Genomic DNA, 22,198 nt, shown 5'->3' with positions numbered 1-22,198 from the left:
GCACACAGTGTTTCTGGCCATAAATTAGACTCATTTTCAAGCCTGCCAGTTTAAGGAGACATTGTTGTTATTAATATTTCCATGTGGCAGTGATGATATTAAAATTAAGGAGTGGATAATAAATAATGATCACATTCTGCATATTCCAAAATTCAGTTTGGTTAGAACTTCTTCAGGTGGAACTGATGTGCTCTAACTGTACAAAAAAGAGATTTCTGTGACTCTACAGGAACCAGAAAATTTCATCTGATGTTAAGACCAAAGGATTCATTGGCTGAGGTTTGGTTAGGAGTTTGCATAAAAGATAATTTCACTTACTTGTAATTCAGCAAATCATTAAGGAATTCACTAGGAAGTTCTCAGGAAGTGGCTTTTCTATTTAAAGACCAAATTTCTCAGCTTGTGAGGAGAATCTGCCTGATTTTGTGAGGCTAAAATTTCTGGAATTGGATCCAGTCACCTTAGTTATTTTTCCCTAGTAAACCAAGGTTTTTAGGTTTCCCAATTCCTGCATGCAAAGACCCCACAAACCAACCTCAGCTCATTCTGCATCCCTGCGGAATGAAATGATTTCGAGCTGGGCTGGAAGAAACTCTATTGATTTAGGAGAGGTTGGGTTTGCTTCAAAAGCCTCTCTTCCTGTGGTCAGGAGCTGAAATTTCCTGGTGGTAAGCAGTTCCAGCTGGCTGTGGGGTTTGTTTTTGCTAATTGTTCTGGAAGGGGATGGTTTGGAAGGGAATTGGTTTATTGTCTGGGACTCCAAAGCAGCCCTTAAAACAAGAGCAGGGCCAGAAAATCAGTGTTTCCCAACCCTGCCAGGCACCAAATTGGTTTCAGGAGTTGGAATTTCCTGGTTTTGTGTTTTTATTTTAGGAATAGAGTGATGGTAGAAAAACTCTTTGATAGGAAGTAAATAGTTTTTTGAATTCCAAGAGTAATCACGCTGTCAAATGTCACCCAAATATTCGAGATCACAAAAATGTTATTGAATAAAATTGGCCTATATAAGTGATACAAAACTGCATTTAAGTCCTCAAAAGTTTCAGGAGTGTTCACAGTTATTTATAACCCTCTAAAATATTTTTATTTAAATACTAAGGCATTGGTTTAATGATATTTTATAGTTTTATCCTTAGAACTAGAGTACTTTTTAGAGCTATGAATGTGTTTGAATTATTCAAGCTAATCAAAGTAACAAAATTTTGGACTGTCAGATTCCTTCTGCTGCTCGGAGTGTAAATCCTCCAGTTTTGGTAAACAGGTTAAAAAAGAATTTCAGTTTAAAATATGTTGTAAATAATTAAACAAATGAGCTTTCTCCCCCTCTATGTTTGGGTTTCACAATTTCTCCGTGACCATGAAAATATTGGAGTTTCCAAAATAATTATTTACACTGAAACATTAAAAAGCTGTGTTCCATTGTAAATGTCAGTTTAATAAATCATGTTGATTCTGTTGTCATCTTCCCAGATTTGATGGGAATTTCAACAAAAATGTGGTTTTTTAAATAATTATTTACATTGGAATGTGAAAAAGCTGTGTTCCATTGTAAATGTAGCTTTAATAAATCGTGTTTGATTGCTGATCCTGTTGTCATCTTCCCAGATTTGATGGGAATTTCAACCCCATGTTACTGTAAATAATTATTTACATTGGAATGTTAAAAAGCTGTGTTTCCATTGTAAATGTCAGTTTAATAAATCATGTTTAATTGCTGATCTTGTTGTCATCTCCCCAGATTTGAAGGGAATTTCAACACCGACGTATTATTATAAATAATCATTTACATTAAAACATTAAAAAGCTGTGTTCCATTGTAAATGCAGCTTTAATAAATCAAGTTTGATTGCTGATCCTGTTGTCATCTCCCCAGGTTTGATGGGAATTTCAACACCAACGTTTCCAGAACCATCAGCTGCGATCGACTCTCGACCACTGTCAACAGCAGAGCCTTCAATCCTGGACGTGACTTAAATTCTGGTGAGCAGCACAGCTCTACTTTGGGCTTTTTTTTCCTTCTGTTGTAGGGGTTTTTTTCCCATTAGGCTCGAACATTTCCTTGGCACAGAGAATTTGCATTGATTGCCATAGCAACAAGCTTTTATTTCTCCTTGCAACTGTCACAGTGCTCTTAATTTGAGATTTCATGATTGAAAGCTGATACCTCAAGTAATGCCCTTAGTCTAAGTACTTCATAAAAGTGTCATGAGGGTTTTATTCCAGCCTACCATGGATAATTTTGTTGTGCTTGCTGCACTTTTTACTTCTTTTTTATTTTTTTTTTATCATTTTCCTTCCTAGCTCTGTCTGCTTTGGCATCAGCAGTGTCAGCTGCTTCAGGGGCCACACAGGGAAGTTTCTCTGATCTCCTTAGCTGAGTTCAGCTCAAGTGAGGCTGCCTTTGCACTGATATGCAAAAACTACCAAATATGAGGGCATCTTCAAATATTTCCTTTCTTTGTCTTGTCAGGGCATTTTCTCGACACGTTTAAGGACTTAGCAATGTGCTTAGAGCCAAAATACACACTGCTTAGCTCTGAAAAATTCTGCTTTTGGGCCTCTGGTGCAGCGAGATTTTCTTTTTTTTTTTTTTTGCATCCTAATCAGTGTGGATTAATCCAGGGATTTCGTTTGGGTTTAGTCAGACTTTTGTTCAGCTGTCCCATCTGACTTCTCAACTTTTTATGGTGCTCAGTGTTGTAAATTAGAGAATGTTGATAGACTTTGGTTGGGGAGTTCATTTTGGGGGGTTTTGGTTGTTAATTTGTTGGGGGGAATAATGCAGACTTGGGCTTTATTTTATTTTATTTTCATTTTCAGAGGCCTTTTGGAATAAAATGCTGATTTATTTTATGAACTTGACTGATGGAGTAGCAGAGCTGCCATTCACCCTCACCATCCTGCAAGCCACAGGGGAAAGAACCCCAAATTTTTCATAACCTCCCTTCCTGTTCCTCTTCATCCAGCTTTGCTTTCTGGATTTCTAATGAAATACAAAACCCAAAAGCCAAATGAAGAGTCCCCACAGATTCCTTTCCATCCCATCATTGTATCCCACATCTTGGCTGCAGGTGCTGGCCAGGCTGATTTCCTGACATGCCATGATTTGTGGGGTGTTTGCTGTCCCAAAGCCAGGCTCTCTTTGTTCACTCACTGGGATTTGCTGGGCTGTGTTTTACTCATCTCTTTATTAGGAAAAAAAACAAACCCAAACAACTCATTAAAATAATGAGTTTAAATCACATGCAGTTGTTAATTAATCGAAATAATTTTTGAAAGCAAGTTTGCAGATACTGTTGTAATAGCAAAGTGAATGAATCACTTAATGTTTTTTATTTAAATTAAACAAAAATCTCTTTCCTGCTGCAGAAGTTGCAGGTTCAAAAAGCATTCAAGAAATATTCCTTGGTTTTGAGTGGTGAAAGACAAATAAGTTGCAATTTCTTGTAAACATTTTTTTGTATTTTGGGTTTGAATTCTCAGAGAAATAAAGTGAGTGGGTGTTGAGGGTTCCTGCTGTCCTGGCTCAGCAGTGAGGCTCAAGTGCCTCCTCTCCACTTGCCTCTGGCTTGGAAGATTCCTGGTGAAAGAACCTTCAAAAGGTGGCATTGGCAGGAAAGGGCAGCAGGAGGAAGAGGGAATTGGAGGGAGAGCAAGAACAGGGATTTATTGACAGCAGACTCTCCTCTGGCCTCCCTGCTACAGACACAGCCCTGGGGGGAGGATTTGATCAGGGAGGAAATGCTGGGAGAGGAAATGGCATGGAAAGAGTGGACTGAGGCAGGAAAATGGGATGGAGACAGTTAATTTGAGGAACAGAAGTTGCTACTGGGTGCACACGTGGTGAAGAGAGAAGTTTTGTGTGCATGAGGCATAAGGAATATCCTTGTTGTGTTTGAAGGTCTGTGAGACATCCCAGAATGGTTTGGGTTTGGAGAGACCTTAAAGCTCCTCCAGAACAGAGCTGGGGAGGAATATCTGTAGCACTTTGGGTTTAGCCTCACTTATTTTGATGCTTTAAAAAGCCCCAAAACTGCGGGTAGATCTGGGTATTCTCATCATTGTCTTCCTGAATGGGTTCATCATTTCATTCTTCTCATCAAAGACAGAATTGCTGTGAGTTCTCCCTCTTTTCCCACGTGGGTTCTGCAGGTTAAATAATCCTGCCTCTAAAAAGCTCCTGGTGAAACACAAATTTCTGCTCTGCTCTGCTCGACCTCGATCTCAGATTTGGAAATGTTAATCTTGGCCCAACTCTGCTCGGTGGAAAAAGTGGGATTGGAGTGGTGAAGTTGGAGTTGTTGGGAGGGAATGGAATTTGCACTGCAGACTCCAGCAGAGAGCCTGGGAGAGCCCTTGGTGTGGGCAGAACCCCAAATTCCACCCTGAGCAGCCTGGTGAGCAGGGTGATGGAAATCATGAAACTTCCCAATCTGTTTTTCCCAGTATTACTGGATTTTTTATTATACAAAAATAAAAGAAATCCTAATCAGAGGGAAGGGAGAAAGAAATAGATCTGACACTTCCCAGCCTTTAAAAAATAACTCTCTTACCACTGTTTTTTCTTGATATTAGGTGGCTTTTTAATTTTTTTTGATGTCTTAAAAAGATTTTGTTTTATCTTGCATATATTTTTGCATCTGGGTTACTTTAGCCCTCACTACAAACTAGATAAGGAGAAAGTCTTTATTCTCCAGATGGAATCACAAGCTTTGGGTAGTTAGATGAAGAGATCTGTCCTCACCACTCTGAATAGTCCTTTATTTATTGATGACAAAATCTTCCCCAGAGCCAGTGCATTATGTTATCAGACTCCTTTGGAGTTTTTCCCCTTTGGAATAAACAGGGAACCAGTAAATCTTTCTCCTTCTCATCCTTCAAAGTGCTGAAATGTCTGTTCCAAGTCAGGCAGCTCTGGCAGAGTGCTCCTCCCCAGAAATATGCAGAGATGGCACCAAGCTGCCCAATAAATTTTGTCTGTTCTATTTGAGGTGTTGATCACTTAAAACCTTAAAATCATGAAATATCCAGAATTGGAAGGGACACCCAGGGATCATGGATTCCAGAATGTGGAATGCCTTGGTCATGTTCCTTAGTATTTTAAACTGATTTTTTGGCTGAGTCAAAATGGTTAGGAGGTATTTGAGCAGAAGAGTCAATGCTTCTCCTTCTAAACTCCTTTAATCGAGGAATCTGGTCCCATTCTCTAAAATGAAAAGGTTTTTTCCCTTCTTTTCCCTTCAGAGTCCTAAGGATTTAGCAGAACTCTGTCCCGGCTTGTGCCACCAGCAGAATGTTAATTGTGGTTGAGCTGCAGAGCTTTTATTGCTGGTGACAGCACAGGAGCTGGAAAGGCTTGGCTTGGAAAATCCTGCAGCAGATCTGTCTGGAGAGTTAGAGAATGTCTTTACTTGTGCAATGAACACATTTCTTTGTGCTGCTTCTGGGGAACTCTAAAGTATCTTCACCAGGATGGGTTTTAATGGAGAGCCTTGTCAGAGGAGAGCTGAAAATTAAACTTCCCTGGGTTTTTTGGGATGAGAACCGAGGTCAGCAGCTCAGCAAATGTAATGCTAAAGAGGAGGGCTGTAAGAAGCCCTTTTATAATGAGCAATTATGTTCAGTAGTTCCTTTTTTTTTTCCCTGACTGTTTGTGCTGTTCTTTGAAGATTAATTAGTTAATGATTTGACTGTGCTTTGAAGATGTAAAGTGGTATCTAGAAGTGCTAAGTGTTATCATATCTCATTCCCTTTGAAGTTTCATAAACTCTATCACACAGGGCTTTCTTCCTAAAAGTCCTTTTTGCCTTGTGAGATATTTATAATTAGAGTGATCATTTCAAATGCTGCCATGTGAATGCTTTCCAACTTTCCCAGTCTGCAGCAGGATTTGGGGTCAGACAGTGGCAGTGGAGGGGACAGAGGTTTTGGGGTGACTTGGCAATGCCAGCTTGTTGGCAGCTCCCAGTTGGCCACTTTTATTCCCAGTCTGTGGCTGGAATTAAAGGGATTCCACTAAGATTTCTGGGGCTCTTTGCTTCTTCCATGTAATGTGGGATCAAGGCTGGGTGTGTATTTAGTGGTGATGCTCACTTTAGGAAAGCAAAATCATTACATCTGTTCATTCATACAGAATTACATAATCAGAATCCCAGAATGGGTTGGGTTGGGAGGAACCTCCAAGCTCATCCCATTCCACCTCCCACTGTCCCAGGCTGCTCCAGCCAGCCCTTGGACACTGCCAGGGATCCAGGGAATTCTCTGGGAATTCCATCTCATCCCTCCCCACCCTCCCAGGGAGCAATTCCTTCCCAAGATCCCATCCATCCCTGTCCTCTGGCAGTGGGAAGCCATTCCCTGTGTCCTGTCCCTCCAGCCCTTGTCCCCAGTCCCTCTCCAGCTCTCCTGGAGCTCCTTTAGGCTAAAAAAAAATCATCAAAAAATCATCTCCTGTGTGCCCTGGCAAGGAGCAAGAATGGAGGAATATCTGCAGGGCATTCTTACAGCCTGACTGGATGGAAAATAAGAACTTGTTTAAAAAGTCTGGATTTTTCAGCCATGGCTTATCTGCTGGGAGATTGTCTGCTGTGGTCATAGGAAAAAGAAAAAAAGGGGGGAAAAGGCAGAGTTGGGATAAAATTGGTGGTCCCTGGAGAGGGTGTTACTGAGCTAACAGTCGCTGGAGGAAATATGAGCACAACTGTGTGAAAAGGAAGAACAGCAGAGTTTGAGTTTCAAAACCAATTGTTTTGTGGGGAGAATGAGCACTTGTAAATCCACATATTCTCCTGGGGAAATAAATACAGCTTGTGGCCTTGCAGGAATGAGAAGTTTATCTTTAATATAGCAAGGATTAAAAAAAGCCAAACCCTTTAAATTATAAACTCCTTTATTGTAATGTTGTTGGTAAAATGAAACTGGGCAATTCCTTTCATCCAGGCTTTAACTGAGTATTCACATGTCAGTTTGAAAATACTTTTTTGGAGTTCTGTAACTCACAACAAAAACTTCAATACCAGAATTTCAGCCCTTTTATTCAAAACAACTTCACCCCCTGAATGATGAAATTCTGGTGGCTGGACATAAAAAGAAGGATTTAGATGTTTTATAGTCTCGTGGCCCTCCTGCCTGCAGGAGGAAGCAGCAGTTCAGAGGAAAACTTGATTTTGGAGGGGAATGAGGAGATGAGTCTCTGCTAGTCCTTGGTCCATCAAGGCAGGGAATTCTTCTCATGAGGAGCTGCATTTTTGCACAGAGCTCAGCAGTCCCAGCCAGGATCCCAGTGGGATTTGGAGGCACTGTGGAAAGTGCAAAACCCTGTGGCAGAGAGGAGTGAGGAAAGCCCAGGATGGTGGTTTTTGCAGGGGAATTACACAGAGCTGGATGTGGAGAGAGCATCGTGGTCACACCAGTGTGGGAAACCTGAGGAAGTGCCAAAGTGTGGAGGATGTGAGCTCAGGCTGCCCTCAGTGGGGTGTTTGGGGTAGTGTCTGGCTGAGGTCTGAAATGTGTCCTGCGCTGCTTTCCAACCCTAAATTGGCATATTTGGTAATGCAGGAGATGCAATTGGCCTGTTTCCAGTGCCAGTCCTGAGGGAATGCTGAAAGGAAATGCTGAGCAAAAGGTGAAGCCCTGGAAATCAGAGCTCCCCTCTGCCCTTTCTCCGAGTTCTGCTGTCAGATTCAAAAGGAGAAATGGCAAGGAAATATTTTCCTTTTTTTCATCCATTTGAAGCTGATGTGATCCACTTGAACTGCTAAGTAAAAACTAAAGATTTCAAACATTCAGGTTTTATTTTCAGTCTGCTGCAAGCAGAGAGGATGTTCTGCCCTGAGTGGAAAATAATGCTGTTGCTGCCTGGTGGTGAGAGTTTTGTGTCTGCCATGCTAACCATTTCCCATTCCCTCTGGATTTCCATGATACCTGAGAACACTCCATTGGTTTCCCTTGGTGCATTAAACACTTTTTTGGATTTGGGAATGTTTTGTGTTTTTACCAAGCTTTTTACCAGTTAATCAGTTAGTTTTGGTCATCTTGCAAAGAGGTAGTTTTTTAATTGCTTTCATTGCTCCTGTTAATTGGTGCTTCCCCAGAGATAATTTTAATAAAGCAGCACATTTTAAAGATAATGAGTGTGGCCTGTGAGCTCCAGGAGGGTTTGAGCTCTGCACCCTGTGATGTATCCTGAGCTCAGGTCCTGCTAGGAAACTTGGAGAAATTCTTGGCTCCTGGGAGTGGGAGCTGTCCCTATCCACCCTGACACAAACAGGAGAGCATGATGAGCAAAAAAGAAAGATTCTCCCTATATTTTTTAACCTTTTCATCTATATCTGCACTGTGACATTTTCCTTGATGCTCATTTGCATGTAAAACTATTTTTGCCAAATGTTCACACAGAGATTTTTAAACAGAAATCAGAATAGGTGATTGCAACAGGTTGGATTATGGAGCTGTGAGCACCAAGCCTGTTTAATACTTTGGAGTTATTTCAGCACAAAGAAGAGGATTTTTTAACATGAAGGTTTTTCCTTTAGGGAAGTAATGTTGACAATGTATTTATTATTCCATGTAGATGTAGGGGTGTATATATATTATACATAATTACCTTAATCTCTTCCTTCCTTGCTCTGGCTTTGCCTTCCCAGGACCTGTGTGTATTTCAGACCTTCAGGAACTGTCATCACACATTAAACAAAACCTGTCAAATCCAGAGTTGAGTTCCCAACAGCCTGGAACTGTTTGCAGCTCGGTGAAGTTTTACCAGTGGATTTTACCAGTCCTGAGCAGAGCAGTTTGTGTTTCATATTGAGCCTTGGTTGTTCTTCTCCAAACACCTCCAGAGAGGCTGTGAGCAACAAAACCTCTGAGTGTGATCTGCTGTCATAACTCTGCTTTATTCTCCCTCTCCATCCTGCAGTCCTTGCTGATAACCTGAAGTCCAACCCAGGGATTAAGTGGCAATATTTCAGCTCAGAAGAAGGGATTTTCACCGTGTTCCCAGCCCACAAGTTCCGCTGCAAAGGCAGCTATGAGCACCGCAGCAGGTAGGATTTGCCTCCTTCCAATTTCCTGGGAAAAGCACTAACATTGGATTCCCCAAGCCCTGATTGCATTCAGTGTTGTGCTTTGCCAAGCTGACAACATTCATGAGGAACTTCTAATGGAGTCCCTTGGGTTTTCCTTAGGGTTGTTTTTTTAAAAAAAACAGTTTTCACTGCTAAGAAACTAAACTAAAATTCCATACAGGTTCTTCACCTCTCCCAAATGAAATCAGCTGTAAATAGCAGGGACTTGGAAATTGTTGGTCAGCCTGCAGGCAAAATTTGACTTGAATTTGACTCCTACTTGACCCCTGGTAATAGAGCAGTGAACACATACTCTGCTGATTGGGCAGGTGCACCACTGTGGGAAGAACACATAGGTAGGAGCATTTTTTCCTAGGTTCAGGTGGCACATCATGGATAGCAGGGAAGCAGCAGTGAAAATTTAAATTTCCTTCCACTAAAAAAAAGAGAAAGAATAAAAAAGGGTCAGCTGACAGCAGGGTTTCCTGCACAGAGATTTCTGTTCCACAGACATGAAACCAAGCAGTTGAGGCACAGTATTTTTCCCTGTTTTTTTTCTGTCAGTACCATGGGATTGATGAAGGCTGAAGGGTGGGAAGATGCAGTTTGGTGTCTCTGGTCACACATTAATGAATTATACCAGTTAATCAGTCAGTGCAGGAGGAGCAGCAGCACATCCAGGAACCTTTTGGAGACACTCAGGAGGGTTTGGTTTCCTGTCAGGGTTGAGCAATCAGAAGTTTACTGATGGGATCTCCTGTGGGTCATCAAAGCACAAAGTTCTGAGCTGCACTGAGTTTTCTGTGGCCTTGGAAAGGTGTGGTGAGGAGGTGAGAGCTGGGCTGCCCCAGTCCTGCCCAGAATTGTGACACTAAAACCATCAGTGATTTTATCCAAATCAGTGTGGGCCCTAGTTCCTCCATGGCAAAGTCAGGGATATCTATTTGGTGATGTTTACTTCAGAGGGTACTTTGGGTGCATTAATTAGTCAATGCTTCAGTGCTTTGAAGATCAAAGGCCCTGTTTGAGTTGCAGGTATGAATCCAGTGAAGAGCTGCAGGCTGTTCTGCAGCTAAGAGCTGATTTGTGCCAGTTGTTTGCTGCACTGCCTTGTCTCAAATCTTCTGCATTTTCTCTCCTCTTCATAAGATTTCTGTGCCTTCCTTCGATTTAATAAAATTTAGATCCCAAAACTCTCACTTGACTGTAACTAGTTTTGGGTCTGACCTAAAGAGGAAAGAGAGACTTGACCTTTTTTTTTTTTTTTTAAATCCTTCCTCCATGCTGAGGATCTTCCTAATTTATTCCAGGTTGAACCCTTGGCGTGAGAGCTTGTGGGCTCTTTCACACATCTCTCAGTATTGAGCTGGATGTCAAAACACTTCCCTGAAAACATCTTTTTTGGTGTTAGCACAGACACATGGCAGCACTGAGAGTCCTCACTGGTTAATTCACTCTGGGATGTAAAACTGGGCAGATCCAAGGGTGAGAGTCATCCCAGGTCACCAGGGAAAGCCCTGCCTTGGCCAGCAGCCTTCTTACAGCACCCCAAACCCCCTGGGCTGATCAGCTCCTGCAGCTGCACAGGTCTTTACTTGCCATGGCACCAGCACTGCCTGCTATTGCACTCAGTTCAGTGTGAGTGAAGTTCTCAGCACCCAGCATTTACCAGGAGGCATTTCTTGCTTGTCAAAGCTTCATTCAGACCTCGGTGTGAGCTGCTGCAGTGATCCCAAGCACTGCTGCTGTGTAAAGAAAAGGGTTTATTCCTCCCTGAAAGCACTTGCTGGGACAGAGAGAGAGAACAACCTGATTTAGGTTAAAAAATTCAGAAAGTGAAGGGTATTTCTGTACGTTCAGATTCTCAGCTGGCCTTTCCCGGCACAAGTTTTCCTAAGGGCAGAAATTCCTGTCAGAATTCATTGTTTCTCTGTGGCTGTTTGCTTGGGTTTGTGAATTCCTGCCTGCTTTCCCCTGTGAGCATCTCAGCAGGGCTGAGGAGCTGCGTGGTGAGGGTGGTTTGGCTGATGGTGGTTTGGCTGTGTTCCTCCCCAGGCCTGTGTACGTCTCGACCGTTCGCCCTCAGTCCAAGCACATCGTTGTCATCATGGACCACGGTGCTTCTGTCACTGACACCCAGCTGCAGATTGCCAAGGACGCTGCCCAGGTGATCCTCAGCTCCATCGATGAGCACGACAAGGTGAGCTTCCTCCAGGCAAGGAGCAGCTTTGCCTCGCTTGGCAGTTCTTCCCCTAAGTGGTGTTTTCAGCCCATGCATTCAGTTGTCTCTGAGGGTGACAGAGCCTTGGGGTCACTCCTGGAACCTTTCTGCTGCAGGGAGACATTGGGGGATCTGCAGCCTGGGGAAAAAATGAAACCCCACTGATCTAAGGCAAAATCTTGTACCTGAGGAATCTTTAGAGGCTCCTCCATCTCAGCAGAGACTTCAGTGATGGTCAACAGGAAGAAGAACCATGCTCCAAGCATGACACCTTCTCACATTCTGGACTGCTCTGAGCAGCTCATTTCACCTCTGAGCCTCTCTTTTTGCCTTGTGAAAGTGGAAATTTTTTATTCTCTTGCAATACGGGGGTGAGCTGAAACATAATTAATGTTTGGAAGATTCACAGATAATTATGGTACTGAGAACTCTGGGTTTGATTTCCAGCTCTGTCACTGGTACTCATTTGACAGTGAGAAAGTCACTTCACCTGTCATTTTTTTCAGTACAAACAACCCATAAAATGCTTCTGTAAGAAGTCTTCAGTTTGGTCTCTACTTTTAGTAACTCTCTGCTGGTGGGACCTTGATCATTCTTTCTGCTTGGGTTTTCTTTTGTGAGTAGGAAGAGTTTCAGGTAAATCAAACTGAAGAACAACTGATGATAATCTTTGCCTTAAGTCTTCTCGTGAACAGTAAGGGAAAACCACTTGTAACTCTGTGCTTTTAGAGAGATTCAGTATGGTAAAGTAGTCTTACAGTTCAGCAGAATTAAAAGCACTTAAATTGAGCTGTCAGAAGTGTTTGTGTTAATATAGGGAATGGAATACATTTAAGGCACATATTCCTTGGCCTCAGTGGTTATAAAACCTGTTACACAGGTATCTCATTACTGCTTAATTCTGTGCCAGTCTTGCCTCAGCCATGCTCCCTAATGAAGTTTGTCACTCAATTAATGAGCCTGCTGTGTTAGATGTCATTAAGGCACAGTGGTAATGCTTGCATTAACTTATTTACAGGAAAAGCTGATGGGACAGTTTCCTTGCTTTGACTGAAACGTGGAAACAGCAAAATGCTTTGCTGGCAGAAGTCCTTAGAGGGGTTGTTTATTTTTTTTCATTTCTCTGGGCACTCCAGGCTTTCCTGGAAATGCACTCTGCTGGCTTCCCTCTCAGTTCTCCATGCCTCACTCAGGCTCTGCCCAGAGCAATGTGGGAGCAGAGTGGAGCTTCCTCTGCTGAGAAACAAATCTCTTTTCCTTGAATTCCCATAATCCTTTTGAAAGCCAACAGATTGATGCCTCAAGCATTTCTTTTCCACCAACCAAGTTCTAAAGGATTCCACCAGCATGGAATCTGCTCTGCTGGCTCCTCCCTGTGTCTGGCTGTGCAGGGACCCTCTGTGGGCAGGTGGTGACAGAGCTGTTCCCCGCAGATCTCAGTGCTGACGGTGGCAGACGCGGTCAGGACCTGCTCCCTGGATCAGTGCTACAAGACATTCCTGTCCCCTGCCACCAGTGAGACCAAGAGGAAGATGTCCACCTTTGTCAGCAGCATCAAGGCGTCCGACAGCTCCACGCAGCACGCCCTGGGCTTCCAGAAGGCTTTCCAGCTGCTGCGCAACACCAACAACGGCACCAGGCTGCAAGGAAGTAAGGCAGCCTCTTGTTGGGCAATCCTGGCTATTGCTGGGCCTTGCCACTGTTTTCTTGTTTCACATTCACACTTTGGCACGGGCCAAGGGGGTGGAGTGGGTTGAATATTAAAATAAAAAGAGGGGAGGGAGCACATTGTTGGTAAGGAGCATTTCCTTCCTCCACACGAGGATCTGAGGAGTCACTTGCTGCCTTGCCTTTCCTTTGACCCAAAATGTGAAAATGCAGGATTGCTCTGATACTGAGTTATTTCCCAAATCTGAAGGGGGGGAAGGAGGCTTTCCAAGGAAAATTGCTGTTTCTCTAGGTTCATTTAATTACTGCTGGGACATTTCCATATGGATAATGTGCCTGGCTGGAATCTTGTGGAAGTGGCCCTTCCTTCTCAAGGAATGAGTTTTTTGAGAATACCAATTATGGGTGATATTTTATGGGACACAAAGCTATCCTGGCTAAATTTTCCTTCATCTCAGAATACCCTCCTGAACTTTGCATATTCATTATGAGCTCTCCCCTTCCCAAAATCGGGTTTTTTCTGGGTGTTTTTTTGTAACGAGGATGTGGTGAAAGACCTGGAAAAGATGGATGTGAAATGGAGTGGCACTTCTGCATGCCAGGCAGCTGTGGAAGGCAAATTCTGTGCTCTGAGTGCTCCTTGGATTGAGTAACTGATTTGTGGCAGTGCCATGGCAGGGTGGAGGGAACAGCCCAGGAATTATTCCAAGAACATCATCTGAGGAGTCTTGCAGCATCCTCCTGCATATTCCCCATCCCTGGCAGTGTCCAAGGCCAGGTTGGATGGGGCTTGGAGCAGCCTGGGATAGTGGAAGTTGTCCCTGCCATGGCTGGGGTGGAAGAAGATTTAAGGCCTTTAAGGACCCACCCAACCCAAACCATTCCATATATCAATGATTTTAGATTTGCACTATTTGTGTATTAGGATTAGAAGTTTTGGCATAGTCATACTTCACTAGGTTTCAAATCAAGCAACTATTTTGGGGCACAAGCACAGAAAGTTAAAATACAAATGCTTTGGGTTTAGATTTTCTCTCCATGTGAAAGATTGTGAAGGCCTAATGTGTGTCTAACAAATTTCAGAATTCCTGGGGTGAGACACAATAGGTTTGAGAAGAGGATGTTTATAAAACATGTCTCATTTTCTTGTAAATAATATTTTCATCTTTTTGTAAAAGAAAAATAAACCCACACACAAGAAAAAAAAATCCTTCATTTCACTGTTAATTTTCTAACATCCTATTCCCAGAGAACAATGTGTGGGTGTGTCAGGGAAGCTGTTGAGATGCAACCTCAATCCCAAATCCACACTGCAGAGCCAGAAGGGAGGTGTGAGACAGAGCTGTGCTGCTGAACACATCTGGATTTCCTGCTTCAGTTCTTACTGTGGTCCTCAGCAGATCCTCATCCAAAAGTGGGACAAAATGCCCCAAAAGCTGCTTGCTCTGGACCCTAATGCAGATTTAGGACAAAATGCCCCAAAAGCTGCTTGCTGTGGACCCTAATGCAGATTTAGGACTGGCTCAATTTTCTCCTGGTAGCAAAGCTTTAGGCTGCAGCACCATGCCTGGCTGCAGATAGAATATCTGTGTTGTGGCTTAGGAAACACAGCAACAATTTTCCTTAAACTCCACCCAAAGCTGCTTTAATACTTGGTTTTGCTTTTCTTCCTAGTTTTAGCCCTGAAAAAAAAAATAAGGTAGAAGTTCCCCCAAATTAACAGCACCTCTTGTTTGTGTCCAGATCCAGTTCTAGCTGAAATTCCATTCAAGTCCTGATGTGCAAGTCAAGCATTGATACCTATTTAACAAGCAGCACAGCAATCATACAAAAATCCAGGTGGAACAAGAAAGCTGGGATGTGTCCACTCAGCCCAGTGCTTTGGGATACCTGTGGATGATCCCAATCCATGTCTTTATTATAAATACAAAGCACTTCCAATAGTGAGATAAATGGGATGGAACAGGTTGGGCAGTAAGGAGAACAAGCCCTGGACACCAAATCAAACAGAAGTTTGGTAATATAATACCAAAGGCTGTAATCCATGAGGCTGCAGTGTGTTCATCCTCTGGAGGTGGCTCTGGATCCCTGGATGAAGCTGCTGTGAGCAGATTTCTGATGCACTTTGTGCTGTGCTTCTGTTTCAGATACTGACATGGTCATCATTTATCTCTCGGCTGGGATCACATCCAAAGATTCCTCTGAAGATGACAAAAAAGCCACTCTGCGTGTCATCAACGAAGAAAACAGCTTCCTCAATAACTCAGTGATGATCCTCACTTATGCCCTCATGAATGGTGAGAGATGGCTGTGCTTTGTGCTTCCCAGGGCATGGAATTCCCTTTCCTAGCACAGCACAGCTCGTTTATTAAGCTCATTCCAGGGGAATTCCAGGCCTTACTGAGAGCAGTTTGTTAATGGATTTTGGCACATTTAATCCAGAAACTGCATCCAGATGCTGCTGCTTTGGTATTTATAACTGTGCCACTGTATCCTTGTGTATCCCAGTGCAGCTGCAGGGACAGGAAGGATTGTGGCCTGGATTGTCCAGACTGAGTTAAATTTGATAATTATTGCAACTGGAAACCTTCCTGCCACTTTCTGGGGTTCCTGGGGCAGCAGACTGGGAGTAAGTGGGACTTCATTGCCAGGGAGGGTGAATGGGAGATCAAACCTCACCTGAAATGATTGAGAACCTGGGAGCCAACCTCAGAGTGAAGTTAAACACGAAGATCTCCCATCCATCTTCCAAGAAAGCATTTTCAGGATGAAGGCAGTTTGTTGTATTACTGCGAATAGCCAAGGAAATGAATGCTTAACCTCGGGAACGATTTGGTTGTAAATTTAAATACTCATTTGAGACTCGGGCATGCAAAAGGCTTTGATTTGCCTGCAGGAGTTGAGCCTGGGCCTTGTGTGAAGTGTGAAACTGGAATGTTTGAGCTGGAGAACAAAGCCTGTTATCTGCAGGGGAGGAGGATTCGCTCCTGGTCCTGTCTGTGGCGAACCTCCTGGGGAGAACAAAGGGCTGTCCTGTGGATTTATGGGGCACACAAGGCTTTGTTCCAAGGGCTTTGGTTAAAGTGGGGATGTGAACAGCATGGCAGATTTTTGCACTGTGCAACAGCATGGGAGAGGCAACCTTATTAAATTTTGTGTTAGGTAATCCATTTTCCTCAAACCAATCTTAAAGCAATTTATCACTTAAATAAGAATATAGAATTTTCCAGAGGAAAAGAAGATGGATCATTTTGTTTTTATTTGCATTCCTTTGGAGTAGAATACAGAAGCCTTGATGGCAGTGCAGTTGTTTTAGCTGTCCCCTTGTGTTTTGTGCCCCTGGCGTGGTGCAGAGGGGGTGACAGGGCTGAAGGAGCTGGCGTTCCTGCGGGACCTGGCGGAGCAGAACTCGGCCAAGTACGGCGTGCCCGACCGCAGTGCCCTGCCTGTCACCAAGGGCAGCATGATGGTCCTCAACCAGCTCAGCAACCTGGAGACCACCGTGGGCAGGTTCTACACCAACCTGCCCAACAGGATGATCGATGAGGCCGTGTTCAGCCTGCCCTTCTCGGATGAGATGGGCGATGGTGAGTGCTTGTGTTGGGCTCAGTGTCAAACCGTCACAGAGCAGGTTCCCTTTGCTTTCATAGCCCCAAATACACTGTGAGCACACAAGGGTTTGGGTTCATGTGTGGGGATTTAAGTTCCAAGCCTTTCTGCCTGTAGGATTTTCATCTGCTGAAGGTCTAGTTAGGAAAAATGTTGTAACAAGACAAGGATTTGACAGAGTTAATTTGGATTCTTAGGGTGAAATTTATTTTTATATATGAGTAAATTCACAATATCCATCATTCAGTCTTTTGGAGAGAAATTCCTTGTACTGAAGGGAAACAGCTTGGAGCTGCTGAGTCTCCAAACAGTGGTGGAGAAAATAAGGGTAAGAAGGTATTGCAGAGTTCTCACCTCAGGCCTGAGTTACATCCCAGACTGCTGGGTAATTATGGCTGTGATTCCCAGGGCAGTGGCAATACTGGGATTTAGTTGAGCAGAGATTTAATATTCTGATTATGTAATTAGGTGAGCAACAATTCATCCCAGTTGTTGCTGTACAAGGACAACTTCACTTCCTTTTCCATCCTATTTTTAATGGTCTTGAATTCTGTTAAAGGAATAAAATACTCTGTTGGCTTCTCAGACAAATGTGTTTGTTATCTGTAAGGAATCCACTTGGAGACTGACAACCCTCCAAACATTGATGGTGGTGTGTGTTTTAATACGTTGATTAATATAATTTAGTATAATTTAGGTCACTATCAGAAACACAGATAAGTTAGGGAGAGTGGCTGACAACAGCCAGACACAACTGAAACCCTTCTGAGCTTCCCTGGCCACATTCCAGCATGGAATAAATATAAAATTTAATTGTGTAACATTTGAAAGCACTCTGATTCCTCTAGAAATAACTAACCAGATAATTTTGCTGCTGGTTTGATGGTATTTCTCTCCTTGCAAGGCCTGATAATGACTGTCAGTAAACCCTGTTACTTCGGGAACCTCCTGTTGGGAATTGTTGGAGTCGATGTCAATCTTGCCTATATCTTGGAAGATGTGACCTATTACCAGGACTCCTTGGGATCCTACACCTTCCTCATTGACAATAAAGGTAATTTGGGCTCAGATAATCCCCTCTGGTCCCACTGAGCTCATGAATCACCAGTTCTGATTTCTCACGTTTCTGAGTAGTCTCTCAGTAATGAATGATTATATTTATTAAAAGTTTCTTTGCATGTTGTTGGTTAGTTTTGCCTGAGAGTTGCTGGAGACTTTAGATGGATTCATGACTTGGAATTCCTGTCCTGGAGTTCTGATTTGGAAACTCTTGCTGTGGGGATTTCCTACACCTGTGACATCCAAGGTTTTCTGGGAAGGAGGGAAAACTGGTGTAAATGTGTGTGTCCAGCTATTTTCCTCTGATCTTTTCCTCCTATTTTATTACTTAATTTTTCAAGCTGCTTTTCATTTGCAACCCCTTTGATGACAAGGTCACTGCCATCTTTACCAAAATTATATGTAATCACTGTGTATTAATAATATATAATCACTGTATATTCCTTTTTCCCCTACAAATATCCACCCTGGGCTCAGTTCTTCAATGCCCCCCACGTCTGGGGCTGTGTGTTTATTTTTTAGGATACACTCTGATGCACCCCTCCCTGACCAGACCCTACCTGCTGTCAGAACCTCCTCTCCACACAGACATCATCCACTATGAGAACATCCCCAAATTCGAGCTGGTGCGCCAGAACATCCTCAGGTGAGCAGCTGGGATGCAGCTCCCAGCATGAGCAAATATTTCCAGAGGACTTTTAGGAGAATATAAGGTAAAATTCCTTTTTCCTGCAACATCTGGATACTTGGATGAGTTTTTTTCCCCTGGTTTGGTTTTACCTCCAACTTCCTTTAATTGTTAGGTAGTGTTTCCCAGCTGATCTGGGGAAAATTCCTTCTAATCTCTCTCCTCCCTGTCAGGAAGATTTCCCTCTATTTGGTCTGGGTTTTTTTTTTTTAATCCTTTGCCTTATCTGAGTATTTTTGAGCTCAAAATGTGGGGGTGCACAAGTGCATTTTCAACAAACACACACTTCCCTTCACCAAGCACAAACTACAGTTAAATCCTTCCATTTTCATGCTAATTTCATAAACACACAATAGAAGGATTTTGCTTAGGTCCTAATAATTTTTTCTGAGTGTTTACTAAACTGCTGGCTGTTTTATCTCCCACTGCAGCATTCCCTTGGGCAGCCAGATCATCACAGTTCCTGTGAACTCCTCGCTGTCCTGGCATGTCAACAAGCTGAGGGAGATTGGGAAAGAAGCCTACAATGTCAGCTATGCCTGGAAAATGGTGAGGAGAACAAGTGGGGGATGGCAGACAGGAAACTCGTGGCTCTGCTGCTCTCCTTTCTTCAGTTTGGAAATACCTGAGCAGTAATCTTGACCCAGGGATTAAGAGGGAATCTAAGGTTAAACATAATCCAGGTGAATTCACTGGTGCCAGAAATAATTGGTTACTTTGTGCCAACAAACTCAAGAAGGTACTTGTGACTCATTTCGTAGTATGAAGTTAAATCCAAGCTAAAAGATTAGGCTGAGCTGTTTGAAGAGATTAAATCTGTCATTGTTTAACAGAAATTCACACAGAAGGGTGTCTGGAGCTGATTTGCTAACGTTGTAATGCTGCATTTAAAATCAAACACCCTTTGCAGAGCAGCTGGGACACTCCAAGGTTTGCTGGTCTGGTTTGTCAGAGGGTCCTTAAAACACCCAAACCAGTGAAACATGTGGCACAGGCAGCACACCATTCAGAGTGGAAATAATAAAACCTTGTATTTGAGAGTGGATTTGTTTGTACTCCCCATAAAGGGAACACCAGCTGGGAACCTGCAGCCTCTCCTCTGTAATGGCAAAAAATATCCATGGAACAGTGTTAGAGTTATTAGTGTTAGATTAATCTAACACTAATAATTAGCAGTGTTAGATAACAATAGATAACAATAACAGTGTTAGAAATTACTGCTGATTGAGCAACAAAATGAAGGTCTTGTTTTGTTTTCAGGAAAAACAATTGCAATATTTTTATTTGGTGTATTAACTATGGAAAAGTGGTTTTTGCACAATTCAGCAGCTCTGATAGACAGAAATTGTGTCCATCCTCCCCATTTTGGTTGTGTCTGGTGTCTTGCAGGTGCAGGACACATCCTTCATCCTGTGTGTGGTGGTGATCCAGCCAGAGATCCCCGTGAAGCAGCTCAAGAACCTCAACACAGTGCCCAGCAGCAAGCTGCTCTACCACCGGCTGGACCTGCTGGGCCAGCCCAACGCCTGCCTGCACTTCAAGCAGCTGGCCACCCTGGGTAAGGCCTGGGGCAGCCTGGCTGCCACCTCAGGGACACAGGAGCACCTAGGCTGGGGGGAAAAACCTCCAGGATTGAGTCCAAGCTGTGCCCAATGCCCACCTTGTCCCCAGCCCAGAGCTCTGAGTGCCACAGCCAGGCCTTCCTTGGACACCTCCAGTGATGGGGACTGCAAACCAGTTCTGATATCTGACCATCCTTTCCATGGAGAAATTCCTCCTGATGTCCACCCTGAGCCTCCCTCAGCACAGTCACACCTCCTGCCTGTTTCTGGCAGCACAAAGGAAAGCTCATCTCACAAAACATGGGAAATATCTTCCCTTGAGAAGCTTTGATTTCCAGGGCTGATTTTCTAATCAGCTCTTTGTGGTCCCAGTGATGTGCTCAGTGCTGAGCACTTCCACAGGATCACAGGAGAGTCTGAGCTGGATCCCACAAGGATCACAAGTCCAGCTGTGCAGTGAATGGCTCTTCCAGGGGTTCAATCCATTATTTTGTTATCATCAGCACTGGGGTTTAACCAACAAATTCACTCTTGCAGGATGAGTGAGTGAGGCTGCTCATCAAAACACAGGGATTTTCCTTTCTTTAATGTGGTGGCTAGTCCTGATTATTTTATATCCAGAGCAGGACAAAAATGCCCTGTGAGTCCAGCAGGGTCCCTGACAGTGCAGTGGGGGATTGAAAGATGTCTCACCAAGCTCAAACCAAGTCCTCTCCTGACTCTAAGCACCTCCCTGACCAGTAACAGAGTAGGATGAAGTCCCAGCCAGTCATGCAGGACTCTGCTGCTCTTTTTGCTTTGGATTTATAGGACTTTTTCACTGTCAAAAGCATTTAATACCATCAGAGTCAGAGGTTAAACCTGTTGGGGAGAAGGAGAACTCCAATGCTGGGATGGTTTCCAGACCCTCCTCACCTGCTAAAAAATTCTCAGATTTTGATAAGCTAAAGGGGTTCTGCTCTTCCTGACTAATTTCAAACACTGCTGGAAAAAAAGGAAGTCTCCATGGCAGTTCTAGTGTCTGGAAAAGATGGAGAACTTAAAACCCAGAGCATATCCCAAGAACAGAGGGGTTTTGCATAAACACCCTACATTGCAAGCTGTCATATTTAGGTGTAATCTTGGGAGGTCCCTAAAATGATAAGCAGTATTATATGATAAGAAATTCTGAATTAAATACTTCTGTTTTTCATGGGGTTTGGAGGTCTCAGGGTGGATTAGTTGCACAGTTGTGAAATTTTTAGTAGCTCTTTGTGGCCCTGCAGTTTAACTCAGTGAGATCAGACCTGAGGAGGGACCTGACAAACCTATGGAAATTGCTTTGCCAGTTGTGTAAAACACAGGGATTTTTCTTTAATGTGCTGGCTAGTCCTGATTATCTTATATCCAGAAAGATACAAACGGAAAATATCCCAAAAATGCAGTACTAAGCTGTCAAGTGGAAAAACTTCACGCAAAGCAAAATCAGAATATTTGGTCTGGGAAGCAGATGAAGGACTGCAGTGGAAGTTTGGAATTGGGGAGTGCAGCACATGTGTGGGGATGTGTTACAGAGGAATGGGACTAAAAGCAGAACACTTCACAAACTGCTCTGCAATTTTTCCTCTGGAGACCATTCCACCCAGGGAATTCTGGTTCTGTGGGTCAAATACTCAGTGAAGATCTTCTCAACCTTCAGCCCTGCATCTTCATAATCATTTCTCTTTTTAAAAAGAAAAGGCTGTCTGGTTTGGTGGATTTTGCATGATGAAAGTTTACTTAGTTTGTTCTGAAAATCACTCCAGACAGCTGCACTTCTATTGGGGAGCTCCCCTTCTGCACTTGGAATTCTCCAGATGTTCATTCTGTGGAACTGAAAATGCTCATTTTCATTTTCCTCTGGGATATCCAACCTAAACAGGGATACTTAATTTCTTTTTTAGTCCCTCTTAAGGGAAAACAGCTTCTGTAATCTCATGAAAAGTAGTAATTCAGAAATGATTGAGACTTTGAGAACGAGGGCATTAAGTACCAAATGACACACAGAGATCAGAGGAAGTGAACTGATACTGTGATGAGCTGATACTTCTTGTGATGAGCTGACTTCTGTGTTTTGAAGCAAGAAGGGGAGGATTTCCTGTGCAGCCTGAGTTCAGGCAGTGCCTGGGTGGAAAAATCCATGTTTCCAGTGCAGAGTGTCCTGAAGGAGTTGGGCACTTTGGGGAGAGTGGGGAAGAGGATCAGAGTCATTCCTTCCACAAGGGCAACATGTCAGGAACCCTACTGTGCTCCAAATGTCCTCACTGTGCAAAATGTCCAGTTGCTTACCCTCCCCTGCTGGTGTTTG

At 43.4% G+C, this 22,198-nt stretch overlaps 1 protein-coding gene across 3 annotated transcripts in view; it reads left to right on the top strand.

Moving 5' to 3' along the window:
- The window catches only part of CACHD1 (cache domain containing 1), an 82,744-nt gene that overhangs the window by 44,899 nt on the left and 15,647 nt on the right, over positions 1-22,198 (top strand). For all 3 annotated transcript variants that reach the window (XR_014853651.1, XM_085067399.1, XM_085067398.1), the window contains exons 4-13: positions 1,874-1,980; positions 8,918-9,044; positions 11,121-11,265; positions 12,720-12,936; positions 15,102-15,251; positions 16,308-16,541; positions 17,468-17,617; positions 18,145-18,268; positions 18,742-18,859; positions 19,700-19,868. Coding sequence is in view for 2 of the 3 variants with exons in the window: in XM_085067399.1 (XP_084923525.1) it covers positions 1,874-1,980; positions 8,918-9,044; positions 11,121-11,265; positions 12,720-12,936; positions 15,102-15,251; positions 16,308-16,541; positions 17,468-17,617; positions 18,145-18,268; positions 18,742-18,859; positions 19,700-19,868 (1,541 nt within the window). In the remaining variant the exon portion in view is untranslated. The remainder of the gene's footprint in view (positions 1-1,873; positions 1,981-8,917; positions 9,045-11,120; positions 11,266-12,719; positions 12,937-15,101; positions 15,252-16,307; positions 16,542-17,467; positions 17,618-18,144; positions 18,269-18,741; positions 18,860-19,699; positions 19,869-22,198) is intronic.

The sequence above is a fragment of the Lichenostomus cassidix genome, chromosome 8, assembly GCF_008360975.1.
Source record: "Lichenostomus cassidix isolate B80296 chromosome 8, HeHo_3.0, whole genome shotgun sequence".
NCBI classification, from domain to species: Eukaryota; Metazoa; Chordata; class Aves; order Passeriformes; family Meliphagidae; genus Lichenostomus; species Lichenostomus cassidix.
The sequence above is the reverse complement of the archived record's forward strand: the minus strand, read 5'-3'. Positions and strand labels throughout refer to the sequence as shown.